Source organism: Callithrix jacchus, chromosome 16 (assembly GCF_049354715.1).
Source record: "Callithrix jacchus isolate 240 chromosome 16, calJac240_pri, whole genome shotgun sequence".
Lineage (NCBI taxonomy): Eukaryota > Metazoa > Chordata > Mammalia > Primates > Cebidae > Callithrix > Callithrix jacchus.
In genome coordinates this window covers 28,651,957-28,679,758 of record NC_133517.1, presented here as the reverse complement: position 1 = coordinate 28,679,758, position 27,802 = coordinate 28,651,957, and the positions used below count along the sequence as shown (strand labels likewise).

Below are 27,802 nucleotides of genomic sequence, written 5' to 3'. Positions count from 1 at the left end.
GTGCCTCGCTGGCCGCTCACGCAGATCCCCGGCCGCGGCCAGCGGAGGAGCAGAGCGCTTGCCCCAAGGGACTGTGGCGTTCCGGCGCCGCCAGAGCCCTGGCCATGAGGACCCTGTGGATGGCGCTGTGCGCGCTGGCGCGACTGTGGCCCGGGGCCCAGGCCGGCTGCGTCGAGGCCAGGCGCTGCTGCCCTGGCCGAGACCCCGCCTGCTTCGCCCGCGGCTGGAGGCTGGACAGGGTCTACGGGACGTGCTTCTGCGACCAAGCCTGTCGCCTCACCGGGGACTGCTGCTTCGACTACGACAGGGCGTGCCCAGGTGGGTGGTCAGGCCGAGGGTGGGGCACCGGACGTTCGCCTGCAATCACCGGGCACAGGGCAGGGTGCTGTGCCAAGAACCTAAGCCCCCTGAGCGAGGTGTCCTCCAGCCCCTTCCCTCCTGGCGTACCCGCCCCTCTATCCCCACCCATCCCAAACACCGCCATCCAGGTATCCTGGCTCCATTCATCCTAGGGTCTCCCGGTGCCCTCCACCTAGACAGACCAGAGCCTGGATAGAAGGGCTGGATCCCTCTGCTCTCCTGGAAGGGAGTGGGGCAAGAAAATCTGCGACTCAGGAAATCCAGCTGGGTAGGGCCATCGGTGGCCGGGAGAGATGTTATTGACAGATAATGGGCATGCCCCCTGCGCCAGGCTCCACCACCTTTGGGACTGGTGAGGGGGGGATGAGGGCAGAACTGCATAATCCTCCCACTTTGTGCCAAGGGCGTGCTCTGGGGAAGATATTAACACTTTCTTCTGGAGAGCAAGGTCTTAAAAAACTGAAGGTGTCTTGATCACTGGACCCCAAAATGTAGCACAGCCTCTTTCTCCTGGGAGGTGTTCAATGTGTTCTTAGAATTCAATTTTCTCTATTCAGCATGACAAGGATTTTATCTCGAGGTCCCTATTACGTTTTAATCTTGCTGGTTTTCCTTTAGGGTTAGTCTTTTTCAACTTTAAATTTCCCACAATATCTCACAGTTCCTTGTCCCTGTGAAGGGCCCAGTAAATGCTGTTTTAATTGAATTAAAAGGAACAAATGGTGAGTACAGGCCTGAGGAACAAGGTGTGCCTGAGAGAAACCAGCCCTGGAAATGAAAGTTGCCCTGCTCCTGTCAATCACCTCATCCCCAAAGCCACACAGATGTTAGGGTTCCAGCTGAAGGATCCCAACGTGTGGGATCCTCAGTTTTTTCTGGGGCTATGCTATTCCCTGGGCAACTGGATACCCAGTGGCAGGGAGCACCCCTCCTGCTTCTGCGCTGTTTGAAGAGGGCTTCAGCCTATGGTCAGGCCTGAGGCTGAAAGAACACAGTTGAAAGCATTAGATTTTTTGACCCTGGTTGAAAGCTAATGATTTACCTGTGAATATTTATATTCTTTTGGAGAAAGCTTTTTGATAAGCTTCTTTCCCTTTCTGGCTCCAAGGCCAGAGTATTTTACTACTAACCTCAGATGGAAGAGTCAGCTATTTAGGACATGCAGCACCCTTGAGCCAGGTGACTCCAGCCCCTGCTCACAGCATCCTAGGCTGTGGGCCTCATTTCCCTGAATAACTCAAGCAAAGCGTCTCTCTCATGAGGGGCTTGCCTACGTTGCAAAGGAAATTATGGAATTCCTGTGGTCCAGATCATGTGCCCTGTGCCCTGATCCGTGGTAGGTGCAGGGATAGAGAAGTGACGAAGAAGCAGTCTCTGCTCTCTAGGACTTTCTGTTCTAGCTGGGCAACCTGTGCTACACACTTAGCACTGAAATAGGTGATCTGGGAGCTGACCTGGAAGGGAACACTTAAAAGACCAAGGAATTCAAGGAAGACTTCCTAGAGGAAGTAATGGGGAGCCTGGGCCTGGAGAATGAGGAAGAGGCTTGCCAGAGGAGGGAGAGGCAGGCTCTAGGAGGGAAGCTCAATGTCACAGTCCAGTAGTTACTGTGGGCGTCACCTGCTTGTTTCAGACCCTGTGCTAGGCCCTGAGGCCAAAACAGTGAACAGGACAGATGGTGGAGGCAGCCAGATTGGAGAGACTCAGGCACATAAGAGGGACGAGAGAGACAAGGCAAATGTCTTGAGAAAAATTTGCTTTCTGTTGAGACCTAACAGTGCTCCCAGGAGTTGCAAAACCCTCAGTCTTTATTTGGTCAAAAAGAAATTGCCTCATTTCAGTCTAGGAGGTAGAATAGTGAGACAAAGAGCCTAAGGATTTGGAGTGGGGATTTAGTGGGTAAGTATGGAAGTGGTGAGACGGCCTGCTGTCTTGTGAAGCTCACAGAAATCACTGCAAGTGTGTGCCCCTGAGAAAAACTGAGAGTCGGGGAAAAGGAGATGGTGTCAGATTGAATTTTAAAAGGAGTCTATTCTGAAGCCATCAATACCCTGTGGCAGAGTCAACAGAGGACCGTGCAAACCTAGATGGAAGCAGGTTGGAACTGAAAGACTCGGTGTTGAGAAATTCTTGGTGCCTAAAGTTTCTTGTGAAGGGAGGAGAAAAATACAGACAACTGGTAGGTGGCCACTCAGTAGGAATGAGCCTGCCCCTCCGAGGGTGAGAGCAGAGGGCCCAACCTGCTCAGCCCTGGACCCACGTCACAACCATGCGGACTGTGGCTCCTGGGCAGCACAGCCACCAGCCTGCCTCCCGGGCCCAAAGCTGACCTGGCAGCTGGAATCTGGTTCAGGGCAACTCCTCGAATGCGGCCTTCCCTCTCACAGACTCTCAGCCTCAAATCTTTATTTTTTTATCTGTGAATTATTTTTTAATCCCAGAAGTAAACTGAATGCCTCAATTTTGTGTCTAAAGTCAGAATCCTGGGTTCAACGTTTACCCTGGTGCCCACTGGCTTTGTGACTTTGGAGAAGTCGCCCTCCTGCGGCCTAAAGTACCTCATTAAAGGGGAATGACACTGCCAGGATCACTCATGCCTGTGATCCCCGCACTGTGCGAGGCCAAGGCAGATGGATTGCCTGAGCTTAGGAGTTTGAGACCAGCTTGGCCAACATGGCGAAACCCTGTTTCTACTAAAAATACAAAATTAGCTGGGTGTGGTGGTGCACCTGTGGCCCAGCTACACAGAAGGCTGAGGTTGGAAGATAACCTGAGCCCAGGAGGTAGAGATTGCAGTGAGTTGTGATCACACCACTACACTCCAGCCTGTGCCACAGAGTAAGACCCTATCTCAAAAACAAGCGGTGGGCAGAGGAGATGAAACCACCGTGTGGGATTGTGGAATTGACAGAAGAAGGCTATGCCTGGCAAGCCAGAGCACTGCACCTGCAATGTGGTAGACATTTAGGTAGCCAATGTACTGTAGGTCAGCTCTTAGCACTGGTGGACACCAACCAATATTTTATTTGATTAAATACTTACATCATGATTTTCTTACAACATGTTGCTATAATTTATATTCATTAATATTAAATCATAAATATATTTTATTCAACTCACACCATGTGCCAGAGACTTAATACTTTGTCTCATTTAATCCTCCCAACAATTCTTTTTTTTTTTTTTAGATGGAGACTCATTCACTCCATCATCCAGGCTGCAATGCAATGGCACGATCTTGGCTCACTGCAACCTTTGCCTCCCAGCTTCAAGCAATTCTCCTGCCTCAGCCTCCTGAGCAGCTGGAATTACAGGCACCTGCCACCAAGCTTCTGCTAATTTTTTGTAATTTTAGTAGAGAGGATTTCACCATTTGACCAGGCTGGTTTTGATCTCCTGATCTCAAGTGATTCACCTCCCTCGGCCTCCCAAGGTGCTAGGATTACAGGTGTGAGCCCCTGTGCCCTGCCATCCCAAGAGTTCTTAAGAAAGGCAGGTCAGGTCCACAAACCTATATGACAATCCCAGTCTAAAAAGTGCTAACATTTTAAAGCTTTTTCATAACTCAATTGGTGGCAAAAATCTCACCTGACCTGCACTGATAGGAGGATATTAATCATCTTTGTTTATATTTTACAGCAAAAATATTAATATATTTTGAGGTGAGCTGTTCCAGACCCTGCTAAGGAGAGGGGGGCACCCCAAATAAGGCACATAGACTGTATTCCCTTTCTAAGAGCCAGGAAATCCTAAGTTCTGAGACTTACTTAATCTCAAACATTTGGGAAAAGAACCTGGTGACCTCTACTAGTGTTTTTACAGACAGAACAGCTAAGACTTTCCAAGGTTTCCATTACTCAGGTTAACACCAGTGAGCAGAGCTGAGCTCTGAACTGTCTGATTTTAGATTGCCAATTGCCACAAATATTTGTGCCAGTTTATGGCTATTATGTATTCCTAGATAAATCAGGTTTCAGCATCTCAGAGCCCTCAGTTACTCTATACACATAGAACCATTCTGCCTCTTAGAATCTCTTCTCTCTCTCTCTTTTTTTTTTCCTGTTTGAGACGGGATCTGATTCTGTCGCCTAGGCTGGAGTACAGTGGCATGATCTCAGCTCATTGCAACCTCCATACCTCCGCTTCAGATGCCATCTTCCCACCTCAGCTCCCTGAATAGCTGGGAATACAGACCTGTGCTTCCAAGCCTGGCTGTTTTTTGTGGAGACAAGTTTCATCCTGTTGCCCAAGCTGACCTCCAATTCCTAGGCTCAAGCAATCTGTCTGCCTTGGCCTCCAAAGGTGCTGGGATTACAGCTGTGAGCCATGGCACCTGGCCCTCTTTCCCTTCTTACCCATTATATTATCTGTTGTTGCTGCTTAAAGCCTATTTTGAATGATATTACATTCAATGTGAATGGAAAATGTAACCAAGTCAATGTAACTAAGCATGCTTCCATTCCTTCTGATTTTTTTCATCTTGATAAACGCATCATTATTTTTATTATTATGTAGCTAAGAGATGAAATACTGGCATCGCTTTTTCTAAGTAAAAAGACTTTTTATCATTTAAAAACTAAAATATTATTGGATCTATACAATTTCTAAACTGTCAAAGACATCTGTTCTGAAATGATCTCAGGAAATCTCATTATGATGATGGCATGAGTTTCAACACCAAAGGGGCATCACAGCTCACTTCCCACTTCCACTAAAAAAGGGATGGAAACTTCTCCACTGGCTGTGCCTTACCAGGGATGGCGGAAAGTAGAGGAGGGGACCAGTTCCAAGTCACCCTGCCCTGGAGGAACTGCTGGGAAGACTTGCTTATGAGGTGGACAACACCCCAATTTCTAATTATCCAGCTGGGTTCCTAGAGTTTGCCTTTTCTAAGATCATAGGATAGTAGTTGCATTAGATCATTGATTGGCAGCTTAAGGAGAGGGTAATTAACCCAAATGAAGCAGGACATAGAATAGCCTATGTGGGCTGGTGCCTTCTCCTAGACTTATGGAGAGTGTAGGAAACAAACTAGCTGAAGTCTGATGACATCTCTGGAGGGAAAGAGGCACCATGCTTGAAAATATGGGCTCCAAAACTCACCCAAAGGAAAGATGCCAGAGTGTAAGATGATTTAGGGAGTTGAGCTTTACAGGAGCCAGAACAGTCTGAGAGACAGGCCTGCCTGGAGCCAGTATTCGAATGCACTTGACTTAGCAGAATTTGGCTGTGGCCCTGGGTGAGCAGTGAAGGAGGGTCATGTTGTTAACACTTAGCATTTACTCCATGCCAGCACTCTCCCAAGGACTTCACAGTTATTAACTTACTTGGATCTTACAACCCACTGAAGTTATTCCTCATTTTGGTCTCATTTTACATACGAGGTAAGCAAGGCACAGACAGGTTAGGTAACTTGTCCAAAGTCACAGCACTAATAAGTGGTGCAGTGAGATATGAACCCAGGTCATGCAGATCCAGAGCCCAACGCCAAAACATGATGTTTTTCTGCCTCAGAGAAATGAGGTCTTAAGAGAAGCAGTGTGCTTTGCGGAGTAGGCCCCACATAAACACCAGCAGAGTGAGCAAGCCTTTTCCCTCCATCTACTCTGGGCTCTTCGAGGGCAGAGTGTGTCTTGCCCATCTTCATAACCCCCAATGACTATCATGATGCCACTTCATAATGTTTGTCAAAAGAATGTGAGCAGTCATCCTACCCATACCCAGCGGGATGTCATCCATGGCTTCAGCTAACACTGCTACCCGGGGTGTGGCCACATTTCCTTTATAAAAGATTTTCCTTCCCTGACTACAAAATATGTGTTTGTGGCAGAAAATCTGGAAAATACAGAAATGCATAGAACAAGAAAACAACTCACCTGGAAACCTGTTACCCAGGAAAAAAAAGTACTATTATCTTTTTTATTCATATCTTTGTTTTTTTCCTGGGTTACATAGTGTATAAAATTCTGTTTATCAAACAAGGCAGCCCATATCATCTCGCTAGTACTTTGTGAACTAGTCCAGTAAATGTCTCAAAAGGAAAAAAAAAAAACCTGTTGGGGGCCAGATAACATGGTTTCTGCAAGAGGGGAGAAAAATCTTGAACATTTTATTTGGTCTTTTTGAGAGATTAGTAGGCACTTGGGCAATGTAGTCTCATTTGATTTTCAGAGAAGCTTTGACAAGGCTCTACAGAAAGAGGAATACACATGGAGAAAGAGAAAGGAAGATGATGGCTGGGTATGGTGGTCTTGCCTATAATCCTAGCACTTTAGGAAGCGGAGGTAGGTGGATCACCTGAGGTCAGGAGTTCGAGACCAGCCTGGCCAACATGGCAAAACACCATCTCTACTAAAAATACAAAAATTAGCCAGGCATCGTGGTGCCCTCCTGTAATCCCAGCTACTCAGGAGGCTGAAGCATGAGAATCACTTGAACTCAGGAAGCAAAGGTTACAGTGAGTCAAGATGTCACCACTGCACTCTAGCCTGGGCAAAACAGCAAGATTCCCTCTCAAAAAGAGAAAAAAAAATGCGGGGGGAGATGACATATATTTAATTTACTTCACTATGAGGTGTGCATGTGTGGGTACTGAGGGATAATAGGGCTGTTTTATTTTTCTTCCATAGAAGATAAAGAAACAATAGCTATGCATAAATGGGTACTGCTGTGGGTATAGTGTAAGAACATTTCCTTAGGAATGATTAGGACTATTTGAACTTAACAATGTGAGGGAGAAAGCACTTGTTTGTGGGTGGCCTTAAACTTTTAGGTGGCAAAAAGCCAAGCAGGCAGGGCTAGATTACAAAGGAGAATGCATGAGTCTCTGTGATTAACCAAGGAGACACTGCTACATTAAAACAAGAACAAGGCCTCACACTGAAGAAGAAATAGTCCAAACTCTCTTTATAAAATGAATGACTCTGGCTGTCAGCTCGTTTTGTTGCTCTCTGTTTGCACGTATTTGGCATCACCTAGAAAAGCATTTGAAAAAAAATTTTTTTTAAAGATTCTTTTGTACCTAAAGGCTGAGAATAGAGTGTCTTGCTCTGGTTGGCACAACTCCCAGAGCTGCAAATAGACCTGGAGAATGTCCCGTGGTAACTCCGAGATGAGAAGTGCCTGGAAAGATGGGTCCAAAAGTGAAAGACGTGACCTTGAAGAGTCTGGCTGGGAGAAAAGGAGGCCTCCCCAAACAGTCAGACCATGAGTGGCACAGAAATCATAAGCACGGATTTTTTTTTCTCCACCATACTCTGAAATTCTTAAGTGAGGGAAGTTTGGATCAAATGAAAGGAAATGGCATTTCATGCCACAGATAATAGAAGTAAAGAAACTTGTTACTTTCAACATATGGTTCTGGCAGAAGATATAAATAGATCAGAAAGGATCTAAAGGACTTGCAGCTGCCAGGAGAAGCTTGGACCTACCTGACCTTAAGGCACAGAAAACAATGCTCCTTCCAATGGACACCTTTGGGGCCATTGCTGCCAGGAGAGCCCAAACTCAGGGCCAGGCTAAGAATTGCCATGGATTTGGTTGTGGGGAGCTTCTGATTTGCTCCTATCCTTCCACCCCACTTCCGTCCTTTGCTGGAGCCTCCATTAGTGCTTTGGCTTCTAACTAATGATATGAGATCAGAGTCTGTTTCAATGTAGAACATTATCCAGGGAGGAGGGAAAACATGCCTAATACCATTTCACTCATTCATTCAATGACTATTACTAAGCACCTACCATGTGCCAAGTGATTGGAATGAAATAAAAAGCTGTCATGATCCTCAGGGGCATGAACAATAAACACAACAAGTGAATATGTAATTATGAACTATGGCAATGCTACAAGGCAAGGAACACTAAGCTCTGAGAAGAAATAAACATCTGTGTGTGTGTGTGTGTGTGTGTGTGTGTGCGCGCGCGCGCGCGTGCGCAGCAGGACTGGGAGAAGACTTGAAAAAGCTGGCCATTAGGACTGTGAAAATGTGCTGCACTCTTGTGTGCTACTCATTCCTCAAATATATAACATATTCTCCTTTGGCTGTGGTAGGGATCTCCGATAACTGGAAAAGTCTTGAGAAGGGGGGACCAATTGGTAAATGGGCAAGGGGGGACCAATTGGTAAATGGGCAAGGACTTGATAATTACTTGCACTCCGAATCTACATCCATTATCTCACTCTCCAATGAGCTGAGAGCCGGGGATGCCCACTAGGCCTTCAGTAGAGCTTTTAGGTGTCTATTTTCTCTCTGTGCTCTCTTCCCTCTGCTTCTCTGACTCTCTTCTCCACTCCTGTATGGTGCTTGAGATCCCCTCACAAATCAATTACTTTCATTGAAATCCATGTCTCATGGACTGCTTCTGGGGAGACCCAACCTGAATATTAGCTTGAGTTTAAACAAAGAAGAAAAGAGCAAGCTTGCTGAGCTTTCTGGCATCCATTAAATCTAGGCTTTCTTCTCCTAAAAGGGGTGGGTGATATTATCAAATCCTAACTGTGAAGCAGCTGGGAAGCTGTGACAAACTTGGAGTCAAAGGCGATCATGTCGCTCCTAGGTACCACATTCTATCGGCTCCGTTAACAGCTGCTGAAATGCAAGTGAAGATTGAGAAGGTCAGAATGTAAAAAGAATATTTCAATATGCCGTGAATAGATGTGAATTAGATGAACTGGTGGGAAAGGGGAAAAGAATACTAATGGAATCGTTCAAAAGGAAATCTGTGTCAGACAGCCGTAATAAATGACTTGTAATAAATCTGTCAGAAGTTTTCATGTTTCTCCTAACCTCCTTGACCAAAGATCTCTTGTGATTTATGATGGCTTGCAATCCAAATAATCAAACGTTCACAAGCTAACCAAGAACAGAATCTTTGGTGCAGAATAGGAATAAATAATTCTTAATTTAATAAATCTTCTCACACAAACTATTTTGTGAAACACCTTTTTATTCACATAATGTAATGAGTGTTTTTTGTCTCATAATGCAGCTATTGAGATGTCATTGTTCTAGACCCAAAACTTTCTGATTCTCTTTATGGAGCTTTTAAAATCATGGAATAGAAAAACAGGATACAGTGTTTTGCTAGGGACAACCTTCACCAGTAGAAACAACTTGATGCAATGATTGATTGTGTAATTTTGAGGACTTCAACTGTGGGACCAAACCAAAACAAGAAACAAATATTAGACAAGAGACACATATGATGATGGAATCCTGGAAGGCTAAATTCAGTCAGAAAACCCTCCCCAGTGTCATCACTGAGTCTAACTCAAGGCCGTATTACTAAGTTATGACTTAATGCTATGGCAAAATTTTATAGTGATGTCCATATGTTAATCTTTGAAACAAGTACATTCTTTTGTATGCATTATTAAGTGTTGTTCAAGCCCAACACATCACAGCAGGACTAGCTAGACTCAGGGTCGAAGAAAAGAGGTACTGAAATAACAAAGGATAGAAGGAGCCCTTTTCAATCAGCTCGCAGCCTAGGGGATCTCTTTAAATGCCTTTTGCTTTGATGGGCCAATGAAATTATGAAATCATAAAAAGAAAAAGGAAATTATGAAATCATAAAAAGAAAAAGCCAACAAAAGCAGGAAGTGACCTGCTTGTGATTTTCCAAAAGATGTACGAATGGCAGATACTGGGAATGAATCCTAACATGGCTCATTCTTGCTTCTTTAGGTAGTTGACATGTGATACCCATGGGAATTTAAATGATGACTGAAAGCATGTTTTAAATCAGTATGGAAATTTTAAAATTACTGGTATGTTTGTTTCGTGAGACCCTTTTTACATTGGGAGTAGCTGTGTGCTGCCAAATCACATGTCCTCCAAAAATCATGAACCCAGAATTTCAAATCAAACTTTCAAAGAAGTCAGAGTGCTTTCTTGTGGGAAACTGTGAATTTGAAAGTATGAGGGGAATAGGAAAGTGGATCACACTTTGTGGAAAAAAAAGTTTGGCACCTAGGACATGGGCACATCTGTCTTCTAGTTCTTTCCTTTTCTTAATTTCAAGTCCTGAAATAATTCAATTTAAAAACTTATTACAGTCTGAGACACATTAGAACTTTTAATGAGAAGTTAAATGTGACGCCATATTGATTTTATGGTCATGGTGAGGAAATTGCATTTTTAAATTACATCTTCAGATTTGGTAAGTAGACTTCAAAATCAAGGAAGGAGAATGGCTTTACTTGTCCATTGTCAGAATCCTAGGACGTACTGCTGGACTCCAGGGAGCAGCCCAGTGCACTGCTGGCTGCTGAGAAACCAGCTGAACCCCACACTGACCAAATCATGTGGAGGAGCATAGACCAACAGGACAAACACGACTCCAGGGCCAGATTCCTGGCCTGCCTCTGCCTCTTCTGTGTGTGACCGCGAATACTCTTTATCTCTCTGGGCCCTGGTTGCTCACCACAAAACTCCAGCCCTCATAGTTCATGAGTCTACAAGCCATGGAGAAAGAAAATAAACAGGAGAAGCTTAAAGTATAGGGGTCCCTATGAATGACCCTAAACCCTGTTTCTTGTGGAAACATATTTGCTGAGAAGAATTGACCTGAGTTGGTGATGGGATTATTGGTGGGTGAAGTACATTTTCCTTTTTATACTTTTTTGTTTGTTTATGTGGGCTACAATGAGAATGTCTTGTTATAATAAAAATGCATGGGCAGAGCAGATAAAGTTAATACCAAGGAAAAACAAAAGCAAAGATCTGATCTCAGTCTGGGAGTATGAGATATTCCCTGGAAAGCATCCACCTCATCTGCTTGGGTGTGTTTCCCTGGGTCAGATCCATATTTAGGATCCTGGGGTATCCAGCTGCTTCTAAGGGGTACCGGGTTATCAGTTCACCATCAGGGTGGGCAGGTGGGGTCAGTGCCAACTGAGACCTGTTGAGAATTTGTGTGCTTCTGATAAAGGGCCTGGGGCCAGGTGAAATTTACATGGTGGGAACAGCCTGGCAGTCTGTGGGGATTTACTCAGGTGAGCATTGTGCTGTTTTTCAGCTCGCCCATGCTTCGTGGGGGAATGGAGCCCCTGGAGTGGTTGTGCAGACCAGTGCAAGCCTACAACCCGTGTGCGGAGGCGCTCGGTGCAGCAGGAGCCTCAGAACGGCGGGGCGCCCTGCCCACCCCTGGAAGAGAGAGCCGGCTGCCTGGAGTACTCCACCCCGCAGGGTCAGGACTGCGGGCACTCCTATGGTACTGATGTTTTCATGGTTGCTCCCTCTGTTATCTGTGACGACTTTTTGACTACTTCATCCCATAAAAGGCCATCGGCTGTGCAGGGAAATTTCCATGCATCACAGGGAGTGGGATGGGCCAGGCTGCCCAAAGTAGATAGGAAGCTCAGGAAATGCTTAATAAAGGAATTATGGCCAGCTGTGCAAACGCCTCCGTTTCCCTCACTTCCCTCAGTGTGTTTTACAATCCAGTGACCCATTCTCGCTGTGCATAGACTCAGCAATGAAATAAATCCCATGCTTGTGGTTTTGAATGAACTCAATCAAGCTGGTGATAAAGGACTTTAGATAGGATGGTGACATTTCACACAGCACAGTAAGTATCCAGGAAGGATAACTTTATTTCACCTTCCATGGCAATTTCTGTTTATGCACACTCACATGTGTGAAAATCTTGGAAAAATCACAAAATTCTAAACAATGATAAAATGATTGTTTTATCATTTTTTTTTTTTTCGTGATTACCTTTACCTGCCTCTCCTCTCAAGACTGGATCAGGGCTAATGTGATTTGAAAAGATCACTCTGGTTTTGGAGTGGCCAATGGAGAGGCCAGGAATTGACTCATTAATGAGCTGAGGATCATACAACGCTCACAGAGAAATAAATGAAAAAGCTCATGTGTTGATCTGTACTGACTCCAATAGGGCAAAACACTGACTTCTCAGGATAGCAAAAACCATATATTTTTCATAGGAACTTGGAAATTTCATGTCAACACAATCCTTGTCAAGCCGTTTTGTTCCTTCTTTTTTTCCACACACAAATATTTATTGAGTGTCTACTTGATGCCAGGTGCTGGGCTGGGCGCTGGGGTCACAATGGTGAGAAGAGTTGATGTGGAGCCGGCTGTCAGGTAGATCACAGCCTAGTGAGAGGGGTGCAGTAATCAGATAATCTCAGGGAATTAAGGATTACAGCTACAGTAATTGGTGCAACTGGTAGGAAACAAGTGAGACGTGCATGAAGCTATCCGCAGGTATAATCAGGTGATTCCCCTTGGTCTTGAGGGAGGGGGGAGGAGGGGCTTCCCCAGAGATGGGGCTGAGATTTGTACAGCTGCCTAGGCAGGCAGACTGGTGTGGTTAAACCGATGGCCAGGTGTAGAGGGTTTGAGGGATTTGAAAGCTCATCAAGGGAAAAGCTATAGTCACAAAAGGCAGTAGCACAGCAAGCTTTACAGGGCAATGCCTGGACAGGGCTGCATGAGAGGGGACATCCTCACAGCATGAGACTGTCCAGAGGCTTATGGTGAGCTGGGGAGAGGGGCCCATCTAGAAGGAGAGGAGGGCACAGCAACTCCTGGGGGAGAGGGAGAGTGGAAAGGGCTTTAAATGTCAAGGTGAGATCATCTTAAATGTCAAGGTGAAATCATCCAGCAGCTCATGTGGGAGTCTCTGGGTCAGAGACCTCAGAAGGACAGCAGCATCTTGGGAGCTGATAACACAAAGCCTATCAGTGTCCAACAGATGCTGGGTATAGTTTCACAGGTATGCAGGCAGGCCCTAAGTGGCTAAACATCTGCCTGTTTGGCTATTTAAAAACAGTTCCATGTGTCAAAAAACTGAGTTTGGTGCCAGCATATTTGTGAGGGTCTCAGCCTAGGGTGAGGAATGAACATCATTGGCTCGTTTATGTAACACGAGGAAGCACAAGGCCCACTTGAGAAGGCAAAGAAAGGTGGGCATGTGGGGTGCACAGAGAGCACCCTATTTGGGATTCTGGGCTTTATCTTAAGTGCCATTGGGGTGATCTTTTCTGCACAGGAAAAGATCACTCTGGTAGTGGGGTGGCGAATGGAGGGGTCAGAGTGTTGTTACCGCATTGATATGGTGGTCATATTAAGGTCACAGGGAGATCATTCAGCGCTTCAGATGTGGTTGCTCACAGACACAGTCATAGAACAAAATTACACTCAGTCATGCTCTCTGCAGAGACACCACACAAACAGCTCCAGGAGGAAGACGCTGTAGGACATTATGGATGTTTCTGGTGGTTCTTAAAAGCTAGCACCAACCTATCAGGAAAAGCAGCTGCCTACTCCTATGTCCGCCTGGCTGCTAGAGGGTTTCTTTAGCACATCAAACTCTTCAATGGGGATCCAGGCTGTTGCACTCCCCTTCCCAGCCCTAATCTCTACACTGGGACAACGCAGGAAGTTGTTAGTGACTGTGTCTTAACATCAGCAAGACATATCTGTACCCAACAGCCTCCTTCCCTATTATCATAAAATAAAAGATGTCAGCTTGGGAAGAGAGGAGAAATCTCTACTTGAGGTAGACCTGCTGGCATTTGTAGTCCTGACCTTGGGCCCCAGCATCCCCTCCTGCTGGAGATGTCTTGGTGTTGATTACTCCTGTTACAAGCTAGTTGGGGAAGACAGAACCCTCCAACAACCCTGTGTGGTGATTCCTAACTGGTGGTCCTGGACCAGCAGACTTAGGGTCTGGTTCCTCAGCCCCGCCCAGAACCATGGGATCAAAATCCCTGTGTGCAGGCCCAGCACTCTGCATTGCAGCAAGGCCTGCAGGGGCTCTGATGCTCACTGGAGTCTGAGAGCTGCTGCTGTGGCCCAAGTGTGACCGACACCCTGTCATAGCTGAGTCACCTTAGCAGCACTTTCCTGAAGGCAGATGTTCCCAAAACGCATCCACTTTCATTAGAATAGTTCTGCAAAAAAGGGAATTATTAGGAAAATATGGGGTAAATCAGACAGTTTTCTCTACCAAAGAAACTTTCAGAGCCTTTGTTATGCAGATCTGCATGTTCATTCTGTAAGAGAGAAAGAGGATTTCCAATGTTTTCCCACTTAATTTGATTATATGACCCCTTTTCCACAGAGCGTCCCACTACAATCATTCATGTGCTGTGGAATGCTCCTTGGAAAATAATGGCTTACTAGAGGAAAACAAGGGGGACATGAGAGGCAACTATGTGGACATTCAATTTGGTGAATTATCCAGGGGTCCCAGGCCCTGTTTCACTCCAGCCACTGTGCATTCACTTATGTCTCCCCTCCCCTCCCCTCCCCTCCCCTCCCCTCCCCTTCCCTCCCCTTTCTCCTTCCCTCCCTTCCCCTTCCCTCCCCTCCCCTCCCTTCCCCTCCTCTCCCCTCCCCTTTTCCCTTCCCTCCCCTCCCTTCCCCTCCCCTCCCCTCCCTTCCCCTCCCTTCTCTTCTCCTCTCTCCTCTTTTCTGATGGAGTTTCGCTCTTGTTGCCCAGTGTGGAGTGTGGTGGCACAATCTTGGTTCACTGCAACCTCTGCCTCCTGGGTTCAAGCAATTCTTCTGCCTCAGCCACCCGAGTAGCTGGGATTACAGGCATGCACCACTATGCCTGGCTAATTTTGTATTTTTGGTAGGGATGGGGTTTCTCCATGTTGGTCAGGCCGGTCTCAAACTCCTGACCTCAGGTGATCTGCCTGCCTTGGTCTCTCAAAGTGCTGGGATTACAGGTATGAACCACTGCTCCTGGACTTATGTGTTTCATTAATTTAACACTCACTGAGCACCTCCTGTGTGTGCCAGCACCGTGCTAGGTTTTAGAGATCTAAACTTGATTAACAAACATATCACAGCTAAACAGAACTCACAGTTGAGCTCTGGGATGGAAGGAAACGCAGGTTGGCGTGGAAGCATGCAGAAGAAGCCTCCACTCAACCTGGAGGTTCTTATCCTGCTGCATGGTCGCCTGTGTCCCTGTTACTGCCTCCCACCCCCACCAGACTTCCTGTTCGCAGAGCAGGCACCTTTGTGGGCGGCACACGAATCCCTTACTTTTGCACAGCAAAGAGATTTTATAGATATGATTGGTCCAGTCTTCGTAGCAACCCTGTGAAGGAGGGTATTCATTTTCTATGGTGGCTGCCACAAATTACCCCAAACTTAGTGGCTCAAAACAACATAGATTTATTATCTTACAGTTCTGAAGGTCAGAATCTGACATGGGTTTCCCCAGGTGAAAATAAAGGTGTCAACTGGGCTACAGGCCTTTCTGGAGGCTCTAGGGGAGACTCCTCTTCCTTGCCTTTTCCACCTTCCAGAGGCCGCCCACATCCTTTCCTCATTTCCACTGTCTCCATCCTCAGAGCCAGCAATACTGCATTATTTGTCTGTGTCTTATTTTCATTGCCACATCTTTTTTTTTTTTTTGAGACAGAGTCTCGCTCTGTCACCCAGGCTGTAGTACAGTGGTGCCATCTCTGCTCACTGTAACCTCTGCCTCTCGGGTTCAAGTGAATCTCCTGCCTCAGCCTCCAGAGTAACTGGGATTACAGCCATGCACCACCACACCCAGCTAATTTTTGTATTTTTAGTAGAGACTGGGTTTCACCATGTTAGCCAGGCTGGTCTTGAACTCCTAACCTCAGGTGATTCTCCCGCCTCAGCCTCCCAAAGTGCGTGAGCCACCACACCTGGCCTAATTTTGTATTTTTTAGTAGAGACAGGGTTTCACCATGTTGGCCAGGCTCTGACCAACTCTTTCTAAGGATCCTGTGATTACATTGGGCCCACCTGAATGACCCAGGCTACTCTCATTGTTTTAAGGTCAGCTGAACAGCAACCTTAACCCTTGATTCCTTGTTCCCACGTAATATAACATATTCACAGATTCTGGGGATCAGGACACGGACATCTTTGGGGGACCACAGTTCTGCCTCCACGGAGAGGTAGGACAGAGTCATTCTCCTTGATTTATACCTGAGGACATTGGAGTTCCAAAAAGTGACAGCTTGTGTGAAGGACTATGGAACGTAAACCTGGATCTCCTGGCTCTAAGTCTTATGGGATTTTCCAACCTCAATATTGTTTTGCGATTAACTTGCATCATTACAGCTAAAATTGTAACTACAGATTCTCGTAACTAAGTAGAAGTATAAAGGCCTGTCAAGCCAGGAAGGAAGCATGATCCCTGAAGCTCTCTTATTCATGATCGAGTAGCTACTTCCTTTTCCTGTTTCATTTAATGCAAGCATGATACTTTTATCATAAAAACAAATCTAAAAAGCTGCATTACTGAATATGTTACACATCATTGACAATTGTTTATATATGTGTGTTTTCCCCCTAAAAGGAGATCAATGTGCTGTATTATAAACCATATGCTTCTAGGTAAGTATTATCTGTCAATTTTTCATTTTACTCTCTACTGCACTGTATCTACAGACCAGTGACCCCATGCCTGCTTTTGTGACACCCCATTGTGTCAGAGGGCGTTACAAATTTCTCAAAGCAAATTTAATTTACTTTCATGTTCAAAGTAAGTATATGCAGTGCCCAGCTTTTAGAAGTGGAAGTTGTTGCAAAACCAAACAATGGTAGGCCAGTAGAACGCCAGAAACTTCGGCAGATCGCCTGTGAACAAAGAATATATTGCATCTGAATACTGTTGCCAGGAAGGAGAACTTAGATTTATTGGAGGCCTTTGTCCCAGGGCTGCTGGGTCACAGGCCTCCGCATTAGCAGAAGTGGGGCCGGAGGCACAAACAATTTCTAAGCTATTTCATTACTTAAGTGATGAAAAGTGAATTTGGGGGGTGTATTAAAAAGTGGTGCTGGTTCAGGGACCTCCAGGCAGTCTGGCTCCTGTGAGGAGAGGGATCTTGGCAATAGAATGTGCCGCCAAACAAGCCCAAGGCCTGGGTACCTGGCTTGCTCTTAGGATGCACCCTAATCCCAAGAGCATGAAACTGAGCTTGATAGAAAGTCTTAAAAAAATGATGGGCCAAGCTCAGTGGCACATGCCTGTAATCCTAGCACTTTGGGAGGCTAAGGCAAAAGGATTGCTTGGGTCCCAGAAGACCAGCCTGGGTGGCAGATCGAGACCCCATCTCTATCATAAACAAAAAAAAAAAAAAAGGAAAAAGGGAAACAAAAATGAAAACCCCCAAGTGCCCCTAAGAAAATAGCTTCTGTGCTGGGTCCTTGCTTAGTCACTTACTGCTTCTTTCCCTTTCGTTTAATCTCAGTGAGCCTTAGTTTTCCGATGAATGAAATTGGTATAACACCATTTTTATTAAAGTTGGTAACGTATACTTTGTAAGCGAGCAGGCTACGCACATACCAGGGGCCATGGTACCAAGGGGGTGACCCTGCACCCACTGTGTGCCCTTCCTGGTCCCCCACCTCTCTCGTGGCCTGAGGGCACTCCAGGTACAAGGGGCTAAAAGTGTCTCTTTTCCTTTCTTAAATCTGACTTCACATAGAGCATAGTGATTAGTGACAGAAAGGGAAAATAAAGCCGAACTGAAATAATTCATGGGAAAGATGCATACAGTACTGGAACTTTGCCATCTGTGTTGTTACAGAGGCGGTGGAGTGCCACCCTGGGGAGTTTGATTTCGGGACATTGCCTGGCTGTGCTATATTTACATGTGAGCCTTAAACACATTTCTTAATCTCTCTGTGCCACAATTTTCTCATCTGTGAAATGAAGATATAATAGGATCTATCTCAAGAGGCTGTGAGAATTACGTGAATTAATACATGAAAAGTGACTTAAGTTGTCCCTGGAAACTTAAAAGCGCATAATTGTTGCCTTTTGTTTTGCTTGCTTATTTATTTTTTTCCTTCTAACCACTATACTAAGGAGGATGGCTTTTGTTATTATTATAGAATGTTTCCAAGAATTTTGTATCAGAAACTAGAGTCATATATTTATGTTTTTCCTCTACTTCATAACCTCCTTTTCTGAGCTATAAATTAAATACCTTGCCTTTAAACTTTTGTAACGATAAATGCAGTACAACTTAGAATACATACATATTTGAGCTAAAGAATCCCGAAAAAATTACAGACTGACTTGTGTAGTGCTGCATGGATTTAGCAGTAAGTTTATTCTTCACTTAGTGAAGAAATACATACAGAAATCTATAGAAATCTTCTGTCTGAAGAACAGAAATGAAAACATATGGGAGAACGAAAATCCTTCAGATGTTTGTGTTTCTGATAATTAGGTCTGAGAGAAACCGAGAAGGATACACGCACTCACGTGTTCTTTCTAATTCTGTCTGGAGATCTTAGAAATACAAAAGCTTTGGTCACATTTAGAAAACAATTAAACAGGTCAGTGCAGCAAAATACAAGCTAGGACTCTAGAGTTCAGTCTAGATGTGCATAATTTTCAGACTGGAGAGATTAGCCACCAAACCACATGAGACAAGAACTCTTGCAGCTCCTGGGAGCAAGTGACTACCTGGTATTAGGTAGCTCTTGTCTTTTTTTTTTGAGACAGTCTTGCTCTGTCACCCAGGCTGGAGTGCAGTGGTGCAATCTTGGCTCACTGCAGCCCCCGCCTCCTGGGTTCAAGCGATTCGCCTAGCTTCCTGAGTAGATGGATCTACCGCTGAATGCCACCATATCTGGCTAATTTTTGTATAATTTTTAGTAGAGACAGCGTTTCACCATGTTGGCCAGGCTGTTCTTGATCTCCTGGCCTCAAGTGATCCGCCTGCCTCAGCCTCCCAAAGTGCTGGGATTATAGGCACGAGCCACTGTGCCCAGCCTCTTGTCTTAAACTCCCTAGTAGTATAAAAATAATGCTTCATTAAGAAAATCTTAAAAAGACTTAAGGCTTGTCATTTTGATACAGAAAAGTCAGGTAAAATCAACAAGTAGGCTTGAAGCATCTATTTTGCAACCGATACCCTCACATTGTTGAGTTCATGTTGATGATGACTTTGGTATCTCACAAGTTAATATCAGCTTATATCTACCCTTCCTGGAATTGCCCAGTTTCTGAAACAAAGGTAGGAAGGACTGTCGAGCCATCTTGGCTGCTAGGCTCAGTACTGGAACAGAAGACTACAGGGAAGTAGAGCCTGTGTGTCTTGGCTGCAAGCCCATGACTTCTTTCATTCACTCACTGGCCCCTTCATTCCTTGCATAAATATTTATTGAGTGTGTAAATGTATGAAGCTATAGTGATACCAAAACCCTGTCTTCCTCAAGATGACAACAGAGTTGATCCAGGAGACTGGATCCTGTAGGTGTTATTATAGCAACAAATGCCTCCCTAGACTTGGTGATGAAGTAGGGAGGAGACACACAAACACAGTAGAGTTAAAGTGAGCAGAGGCAGGAGGAAGGATTCCTAGCACCTTTTTTTTTTTCTCTGACCCAGAGCATCAGAGTTGGAGTAGGGTTGTGGGGAGAAAAAGGGAAAAGAAGGGGACCACTGAAGACTTCCTTTCCCTGAGCTGGTGTGGGGACGATGATGTGCAAGCTGGTACTGGGCAGCTACATTGGTACTATGTGGTGGGCAGAGCTTCCATGAACTTTTCCTGGGTTTGGGAAAGACTCACCTTCTTTCCTACTCTGCTTTTTCTGCCTTTTTTTCTTTTTCTGAGACGGTGTTTCACTCCTTTGCCTAGGCTGGAGTGCAAGGGTGTGATCTCAGCTCATTGCAATCTCTGCCTCCCTGGTTCAAGCAATTCTCCTGCCTCAGACTCCCAAGTAGCTGGTATTACAGGTGCTTGCCACCATGCCCAGCTAATTTTTGTATTTTTAGTAGAGACGGGGTTTCACCATGTTGGCCAGACTGATCTTAAACTCATGACCTCAGGTGATCCACCTGCCACGGCCTCCCAAAGTGCTGGGATTACAGGTGTGAGCCACTGTGCCTGGCTGCTTTATTTCTTTCTCAGTTTTCCTCCCCTTGGTTGTCTGTTTTCTCTCCTTCTATCCCTTTTGTCTTTTCTCTCTCTTTTCTTCTCTGTTTCCTTTCTATTATTTTACTATCTTCTTTTCTTTCCCTTTCTCCATTTCTCTTCCTTTCATTTTTAAAAACTTCCTCTTCTCCTCATAATATCTTTTATCTCACTTTTTCCCTATTTCCCCTTCTCACCCCCAACTCTTTTATTTCCTTCTGGGTTTTCCTCCAGGCCCTCCTCTTTCCTCTCACAGTTTTATTTCTGCAGACAAATGTGCTTGTAGAAGGCCTGCCGGTCCCCTCCCTACCCATCTGTGTGCACACACATTTTATGGAATTTGTAACTTGGCCTCATTTCACACCTTGATGGTGGACCCCAGCCCTGTGAATTTAGAAATGGGGACCTTTAGACAGGTACAAAACCAAGGTTGGGGAACAACGCTCTGAGTACTTTGGCTCCCTGTATTCAACAGAATTCTCCCTTTTCCAGTTCCTGCCTTTATAACTACCTCTGCATTCAACAAGGAGAGAACACGACAAGCTGTGTCTCCACGCTGGTCTACACACGCAGAGGATGCCGGGTAAATTCGTGTTTTGTTTTTTTATCATGTTTTTCCAATTATGTAGTCAAGTACGTGCAAGAGAGTCGACTTAATGTTTTCTTCTGTTACTTGCTCTTTGACTTCGGCTAAAATATGACTCTTCATCAGAGTTGGGAAAATACTTGCCCCTTCCTGATTTTTGTGGGGCTATAAAGATGTATCTACCTCTCAGGTCCAGTCTCCAACAAGAAACAAACTATATACAAATGAGATTATGTTATGATCTTATTTTATCAATCATACGAAGGATGCTTCTCTTGCAGTCTTTATGGACCTTAGACCTTTGTCTTTTCTCTCTCTTTTCTTCTTTCTTTGTTTCCTTTCTATTATTTTACTATCTTCTTTTCTTCCCCTTTCTCCATTTCTCTTTCTTTCATTTTTAAAAACTTCCTCTTTTCCTCATTTGCCACCTCTGTTTGGTAAATTTGAAAGTGACACACACTTCAACTCAGGTTTCTTACAGAAACCTATTCGCACAGGTTGGAAGTACCTTCATGCTCAGCTGAAGTCCATTCTTCTGCCGTCAGATAAGGGCTGCCAGACAGCTGCACACTCGGGTCCTCACACCGCCCTCACTAGCATAACACCTTGGACAACTTGTTCCACCTCAGTTTTTTCTTCCTAAAAAATGAGACTGGTAATAACCTACCACATGAGGTTGGTCTGCACACTTAATGAGAACATAGCATTGAAGAGATGCCTGAGGCTGGGCCTGGTGACACACACCTGTAATCCCAGTGCTTTGGGAGGCTGAGGCAGGATTGCTTGAGCCCAGGAATTTGAGACCAGCCAGGGCAACATAGTGAGAAACCCATCTCTATGAAAAATAAATAATAATAATAAAAAGAGCTGTTTGGGCTTAGCTGTCTGAAATTGATTGAAGCCACATTGTAGAATTTCTTACCTCAATAACTAAATGTACGTGTTACCTTTCATGACTAATTAGCTGTATTGTTAAAGATCTTTAAAGCAGATTCTCCAAACACTTCCCATTTAACCCATTGCAACTCATAATTTTGTGGGTAAGAAATTAGACCATGGAGGGCTGGGCGTGGTGGCTCAAGCCTGTAATCCCAGCACTTTTGGATCACGAGGTCAACAGATCAAGACCATCCTGGTCAACATGGTGAAACCCCGGCTCTACTAAAAATACAAAAAATTAGCTGGGCACGGTGGTGCATGCCTGTAATCCCAGCTACTCAGGAGGCTGAGGCAGGAGAATTGCCTGAACCCAGGAGGCGGAGGTTGTGGTGAGCCGAGATTGTGCCATTGCACTCCAGCCTGGGTAACAAGAGCGAAACTCCGTCTCAAAAAAAAAAAAAAAAAAAAGAAAAAAGAATTAGACCATGGAACTGAAAATGCAACAAGTTTCTGCTACAATACTCAGAGTTTTTACTATGTCCTGTTTCCTTAAAGAATTGGAAAACTGTGTTGAAGTACAAATTTCTAAAATATTCCTCATGTCTGGATGCTCCCTGTGGCTTTCAGTGTCTAGTCACATGTAATGTTAGAGTTTTCCGCAGCTCAATTTAAGGTGACACTAACTTCTGTCAGAAAAGTATGTCTCAGCCTCCCACTTCTGCTTTCACCTGTGAGGCCCAATGTAACTGTGATGATTGACTTCAACTCAAAACGCATCATCATTACTCCAGACCACACAAGTGAGGTGGGTGGAGAGGGTGGGGAAGCTCCTGGGTACTTTTGTGGGGCAGAACAGCAGAGGTGCTCACCTAGGTGTCAAGGGCTAGCCCTCCTGGGCTCATGTTTTAGGGTTCTTGGGCTCAAGCAACTGCTCGTTCAATTTATAGAATTTCTTAAGGTCAGCAAAATTACCAAGGGATGGGTTTCTACAAAAACCTGGACTTCTGGGCACAATTTAGTAATCTGATTGGACAGGATACAGGAGATCCAAACTTCTGCACATATATATTGCCCAGAGAGCTCAATGATGGACTGAAGAATGGCACAAAGGTTCTCTGTGTTTGTCAGTAGTATTTCACCACGGTTCAGGGAATGACAAACCCTAAAGGTATTCTGTAATTGACACATAACTTGTGAAGATTCTCTCACTATCTGTTCCAGTTGGCCAAATGCCCTTAGAGGTGACAGGCTTCCTAAGGCTTTCTACAGCATTAGGCCACTGCTCATTATAGCAAGTGTCATTGTTACTTCTTTTGCTCTAGATACTGTGTAGAGTTTAAGACAGAGTCCTTGACCCCTCACTGTGCTGTGGAAAACCGGCCCCTGACTAGATGGATGCAGTATCTTCGAGAGGGATACACGGTGTGTGTGGATTGTCAGCCTCCAGCTATGAACTCTGTGAGCCTCCGTTGTTCCGGAGATGGCCTGGACTCTGATGGGTAAGGAGGAAAATTAACTGAAGTACTTTTCTTGTCACTCATTCTGAGAGATCTGTCCTCTCCATGTCCAGAACAGTGGACCAATATGCAACATATCAAGGCATGATTTAGGAAGTCAAAACAGTAGTGGGGAGGACCATCCTTCTGGCACTGCTGGGTCCAGGGCTCCAGTTCCCACTATGGAACCCAGAGGCCCTATACATTGGCAGTGAACATGGGTTCATTTGGATATTGGGGGCAGGGAGTGGCGGCTCATGCCTGTAATCCCAGCACTTTGGGAGGCTGAGGCGGGTGGACTGCTTAAGTTCAGGAGTTCAAAACCAGCCTGAGAAACACGGTGAAACTCCATCTCTACAAAAAATACAAAAATTAGCCAGGCATGGTGGCACATGCATGTAGTCTTAGGTACTGGGGAGGCTGAGGCAGAAGGATCACTTGAGCCCGGGAGGCAGAGGTTGCAGTGATCCGAGATCCCACCACGGCACTCTGGCATGGGTGACAGAGCCAGACCCTCTCCAGAAAAAAAAAGGGATATTGGAGTTCAGAAAGGGTCCCAAATGATCACCAAAAACCTGATCACCCAAAGTGGTGGTCTAAAGATCACTAGAATCAGAATCTCGTGATTCTGAACCTCATTTCCAACTAACTGAATCAGACTCTTTGGAGACGGATTTTTTTTTTTTTGAGATGGAGTCTCGCTCTGTCGCCCGGCCAGGAGTACAGTGGCAGTGGGTTTTTAATAATGTCTTAGGTCAGAAGCCAGAAAATTTTTCTGTAAAGGGCCAGATCGTAGATATTTTTGGCTTTTCAGGCTCTGTGGTCTCTGTGACAACTCCTCAACTCTTAATTTTGTAGCAGGAAAATAGCCACATACATGTAAACCTTGGCTTTGTTCTAACAAAACTATCTATGGACTCTAAAATTGGAATTTCATGTAATTTTCTTGTGTCATAAAATACCATTGTTGTTTTGATTTTGACACTTTAAAACATAGAAATTAGTCTTAACTCACAGTCCAGATGCAAAGAAGGGGTAGGCTGGCTTTGGCCTCTAGAGGGTCCTAGTTTGAGGACTCCTGCCCAGGTACTTCATCCCCACAGTGAAGTTTCAGAACTGTTGCTGCATGGATCTTCTTCACAAAACCCTGGCTGACACAGGGGTGGGCTCATCTCTGCAGTGTAATAATCTTATATACATCTATAGATTTCTCTGGAAGAAGTGACTCCAAAAACATTTTACCACCATGCACGTGTATCCCAGTTCTGCATTTATTTAGTGTTTAAATTTGATAACACTATTCAACACTAAAGGAAGAGTCAACTTCCTGATGAGCAACTATTGGGCAAAGACTCGTTTACGTCACACATAGATACTGGTTTTCAGTATGTCAGGTGGAACTGGTATAAATACAGATTAAAAAGCAAAATATGGGCCTTTCCAGTCAATTATTATTCCTGTAGAATGTTTTCATGTTTAATAACTTGAATTTATGTTTATCAGTCACTAGTGCCTTGTGGCCTCCATTGAGCATACCATATGAACAATAAAGTGGGTAAGGAATTTATATCAAATAGAAAATATTTACATAATATTTTTCTGAATACCTCATCCATGTTTTGATTTTAAATGAATTTATAATTTAATTTGTATCCATAAAGTATTTAAACCCTGGCTGAGGTAGCAGTGACTTTAAAAATAATAATTTTAATAATCTGGCTTTGCTCTTTTCAGTTCCCTTTTTTTTAAACTATAAAATCAAAGAGTTGGAAAGCATTAAAAGAGATCATTTGGTTCAGACCCCCAATTAAAATATACATGGAATAGTCAGTCATTTTCCTTTATGCAGCACTTGTACTGAGATAGAGGGAAAAAAGCAAATATAGTAATCACAAGCTACTCTCAACATGAAAGTGTCATAAAGTAGTGATTAATTAAAACTTGCTTTGACAGAAACTAAAGAAGGGAAACTCTGTTTGTGATCATTAAAAAAAAAATTGAGGAACTGGGTGTGGTGGGTCACGTCTCTAATCCCAGCATAAGCCAGGAGGCCCAGGCAGGAGGATAACCTTGCACCCAGGAGTTTGAGACCAGCTGGGCAACATAGTGAAACTCCATCTCTACAAATAATTTTTCTTTATAAAAGTTAGCCAGATGTGGTGGCAGGCACCTGTGGACCCAGCCATCTGGGAGGCTGGGGTGGAAAGATCGCTTGAGGCCAAGAGTTAGAGGCTGCAGTGTGCCATGATTGTGCCACTGCACTAAAGCCTAAATGGCAGAGGAAAAAAAGAAAAAAAAAAAAAAGAAAGAAAGAAGGAAGGAGGGAAGGAAAGAAATGTGATAACACAGAGTTTTCAAGTGCATTACAATTTTTTTTTGAGACAGGGTTTCACTCTGTCACCCAGACTGAAGTGCAGAGATGAGATCATGACTCACTATAACCTCCAACTCCTGGGTTCAAGCAATCTTCCTACCCCAGCCTCCCAAGACCATAGGTGGGTGCCACCATGTCTGGCTAATTAAAAATAATTTTTTGTTTTGTATAAATGGGGTTAAATTAAAAATTTTTAATTTTTTTAACTTCAAGTTTTGATTCTGTAAATTAGATTTTTCTTTGGTATGCTTTTAGTGTAACTAACATTTTCAAAATATCGTTTCAGAAATCAGACTCTGCATTGGCAAGCAATTGGTAATCCTCGATGTCAAGGAACTTGGAAAAAAGTTCGGCGAGTAGACCAGTGTTCTTGTCCAGCTGTTCACAGTTTTATTTTTATATAGATGGTGATGTAAATATTTCCAAATGCATTTGTAAACGTGCTAAATACTCTCAAGTTATGTTCAATGCTTCCTAAACCTTCGATTTTGGCCAAAGTCCCTGAACACATCATTACCACACTCCGAAGCAGAGAAAGAAAATTTAGGGGCCAGTTCTCAGGGAACACAGGTCCTTTATTTTTATTTTAACTAAGTTGGAAGACCCATTCTAAAAGCTCCTGTGGTTTTATGTTCTTGACCTTTCATCTGGAGTCCTCTGATTCAGCAGGTGGCCGGTGAGACATAGAATACATGTCTGTTTGCTAAAGTAAAATTACTGCAACTGAGTCCAATTATTGGTGATGGAAGTGTCATTTAAGGGGAACTATGTTTTGAATCTTGCAGTCTTTCTTTTTATTTTATAATCTTTTAAAAGCTTCTCGCTTTAAAAAAATGTATACAGATATGTATACTCTGACACATATATTTCCATACATTTACTATTCCATAAATTCTGCAATAATTTCAGGCAAATTATCACAAATAATTTTTCCACAGGACAAATTATTTAAAATTTTAGTAAGCATTCTGTAATGAAAAACCAACTATACTATAAAAAACATTTTTTGAAGAAGAATTTTTTTTTCAGTTAAGTGAAAGGATCAAATGCTTATTCTAGGTCAAGGAGTTAATTTAAATGTTATAATTTTCACGAAGAGAAATGTTGGCACCAATGAATGAGGCAATTGCTTTCATTTTGAAAATTCTATCACCATTTGCATCTAAGATTATTTTCAAGGCTTAAAGCCTTAAGCTGAATTACATAATCTTTCAGAGTCCAACTTCAAGTTGAGTTGACTTAAGCTTACTATTTTTTCCTGTCACATGCATTTTCTAATGTTTGGGGTGGATGGCATGTAGATTATGGAAGGCATAGACTTCATTACAGATGCTATGATCTCACACACACAAGTAAATATTAGTGTCCCTATTTTATGACTGAAAATCAATGAACTAGAGGCAAAATGGCATGTTTAAGGACCTAAGGTGACAAGTCATTCTGTAGTCAGCCACAGAGCCAAATTTGGACTTCTCATCCAGGACTCCATTAAAAGCCTGATTTTGCCAAAAACTGTGTTGGAAAAGCTAAGCCCGTTTTATTTTTGAAGTAAATTTTAAATTCAGGATATTTAGAGAGTTGAGTCTTAAGATGTAAATTATATGAAATGCCTTTGGTTTCAATTAAATAATATTTACTAACAAATGATTTACTAAAATACATATCTCTTGGTCCTTACCATGTAATGACAGATTGACAACAGCAATAGGGATGGGAATTTCCCCAATAATTAATAACACCGAGTAGCAATATTTCTGACTATATTCTCATTTAATTGTCAAAGTTGTTTTTGTGGAAAGTTAAATTATTCAGAAATTAATAATAAAATATGTGAGTCTCATCAAGGCTAGCAACTTCAATTCAGTATTAACCTTTTCATACGATTTCTAACATTTATAAAGCTAGATTTTTGAAGCTATGTCTTGGTAATTTTCAATGTTACTTAACATTTTTATACCAGTAAATAAATGTTTTGTTCACATTTATAAAAGCTCTATACTTGTTTGACTAGAAAATAACCCAAATTTTCTGGACTAGTCAGAGAATGATAAAATTTCACCAAAAACAAAACAAAAAATCCTTCAGAATAGATAGGTATAGGTACAATGACTACTATCAGCAATAAAGCTATGATGCATTAATGGTTCCAATGTGTTATAATATTTAACATAATTGAGTCGTATAAAATAAATTTTTCACCTATGCATTTAA

At 43.7% G+C, this 27,802-nt stretch overlaps 1 protein-coding gene across 2 annotated transcripts; it reads left to right on the top strand.

The window, feature by feature from the left end:
- SBSPON (somatomedin B and thrombospondin type 1 domain containing) lies at nt 1–27,802 on the top strand. 2 transcript variants are annotated; one of them, XM_008982770.5, is made up of 6 exons: nt 1–318; nt 11,376–11,570; nt 17,917–17,982; nt 20,749–20,839; nt 23,044–23,220; nt 25,878–27,802. In XM_008982770.5, exons 1-6 carry the CDS (start codon nt 105–107, stop codon nt 25,993–25,995), a joined length of 861 nt encoding a protein of 286 aa, XP_008981018.3. In that variant the 5' UTR covers nt 1–104; the 3' UTR covers nt 25,996–27,802. The 2 variants fall into 2 exon arrangements, with proteins under 2 accessions (XP_008981018.3, XP_003735007.4); XM_003734959.7 differs by lacking the exon at nt 17,917–17,982.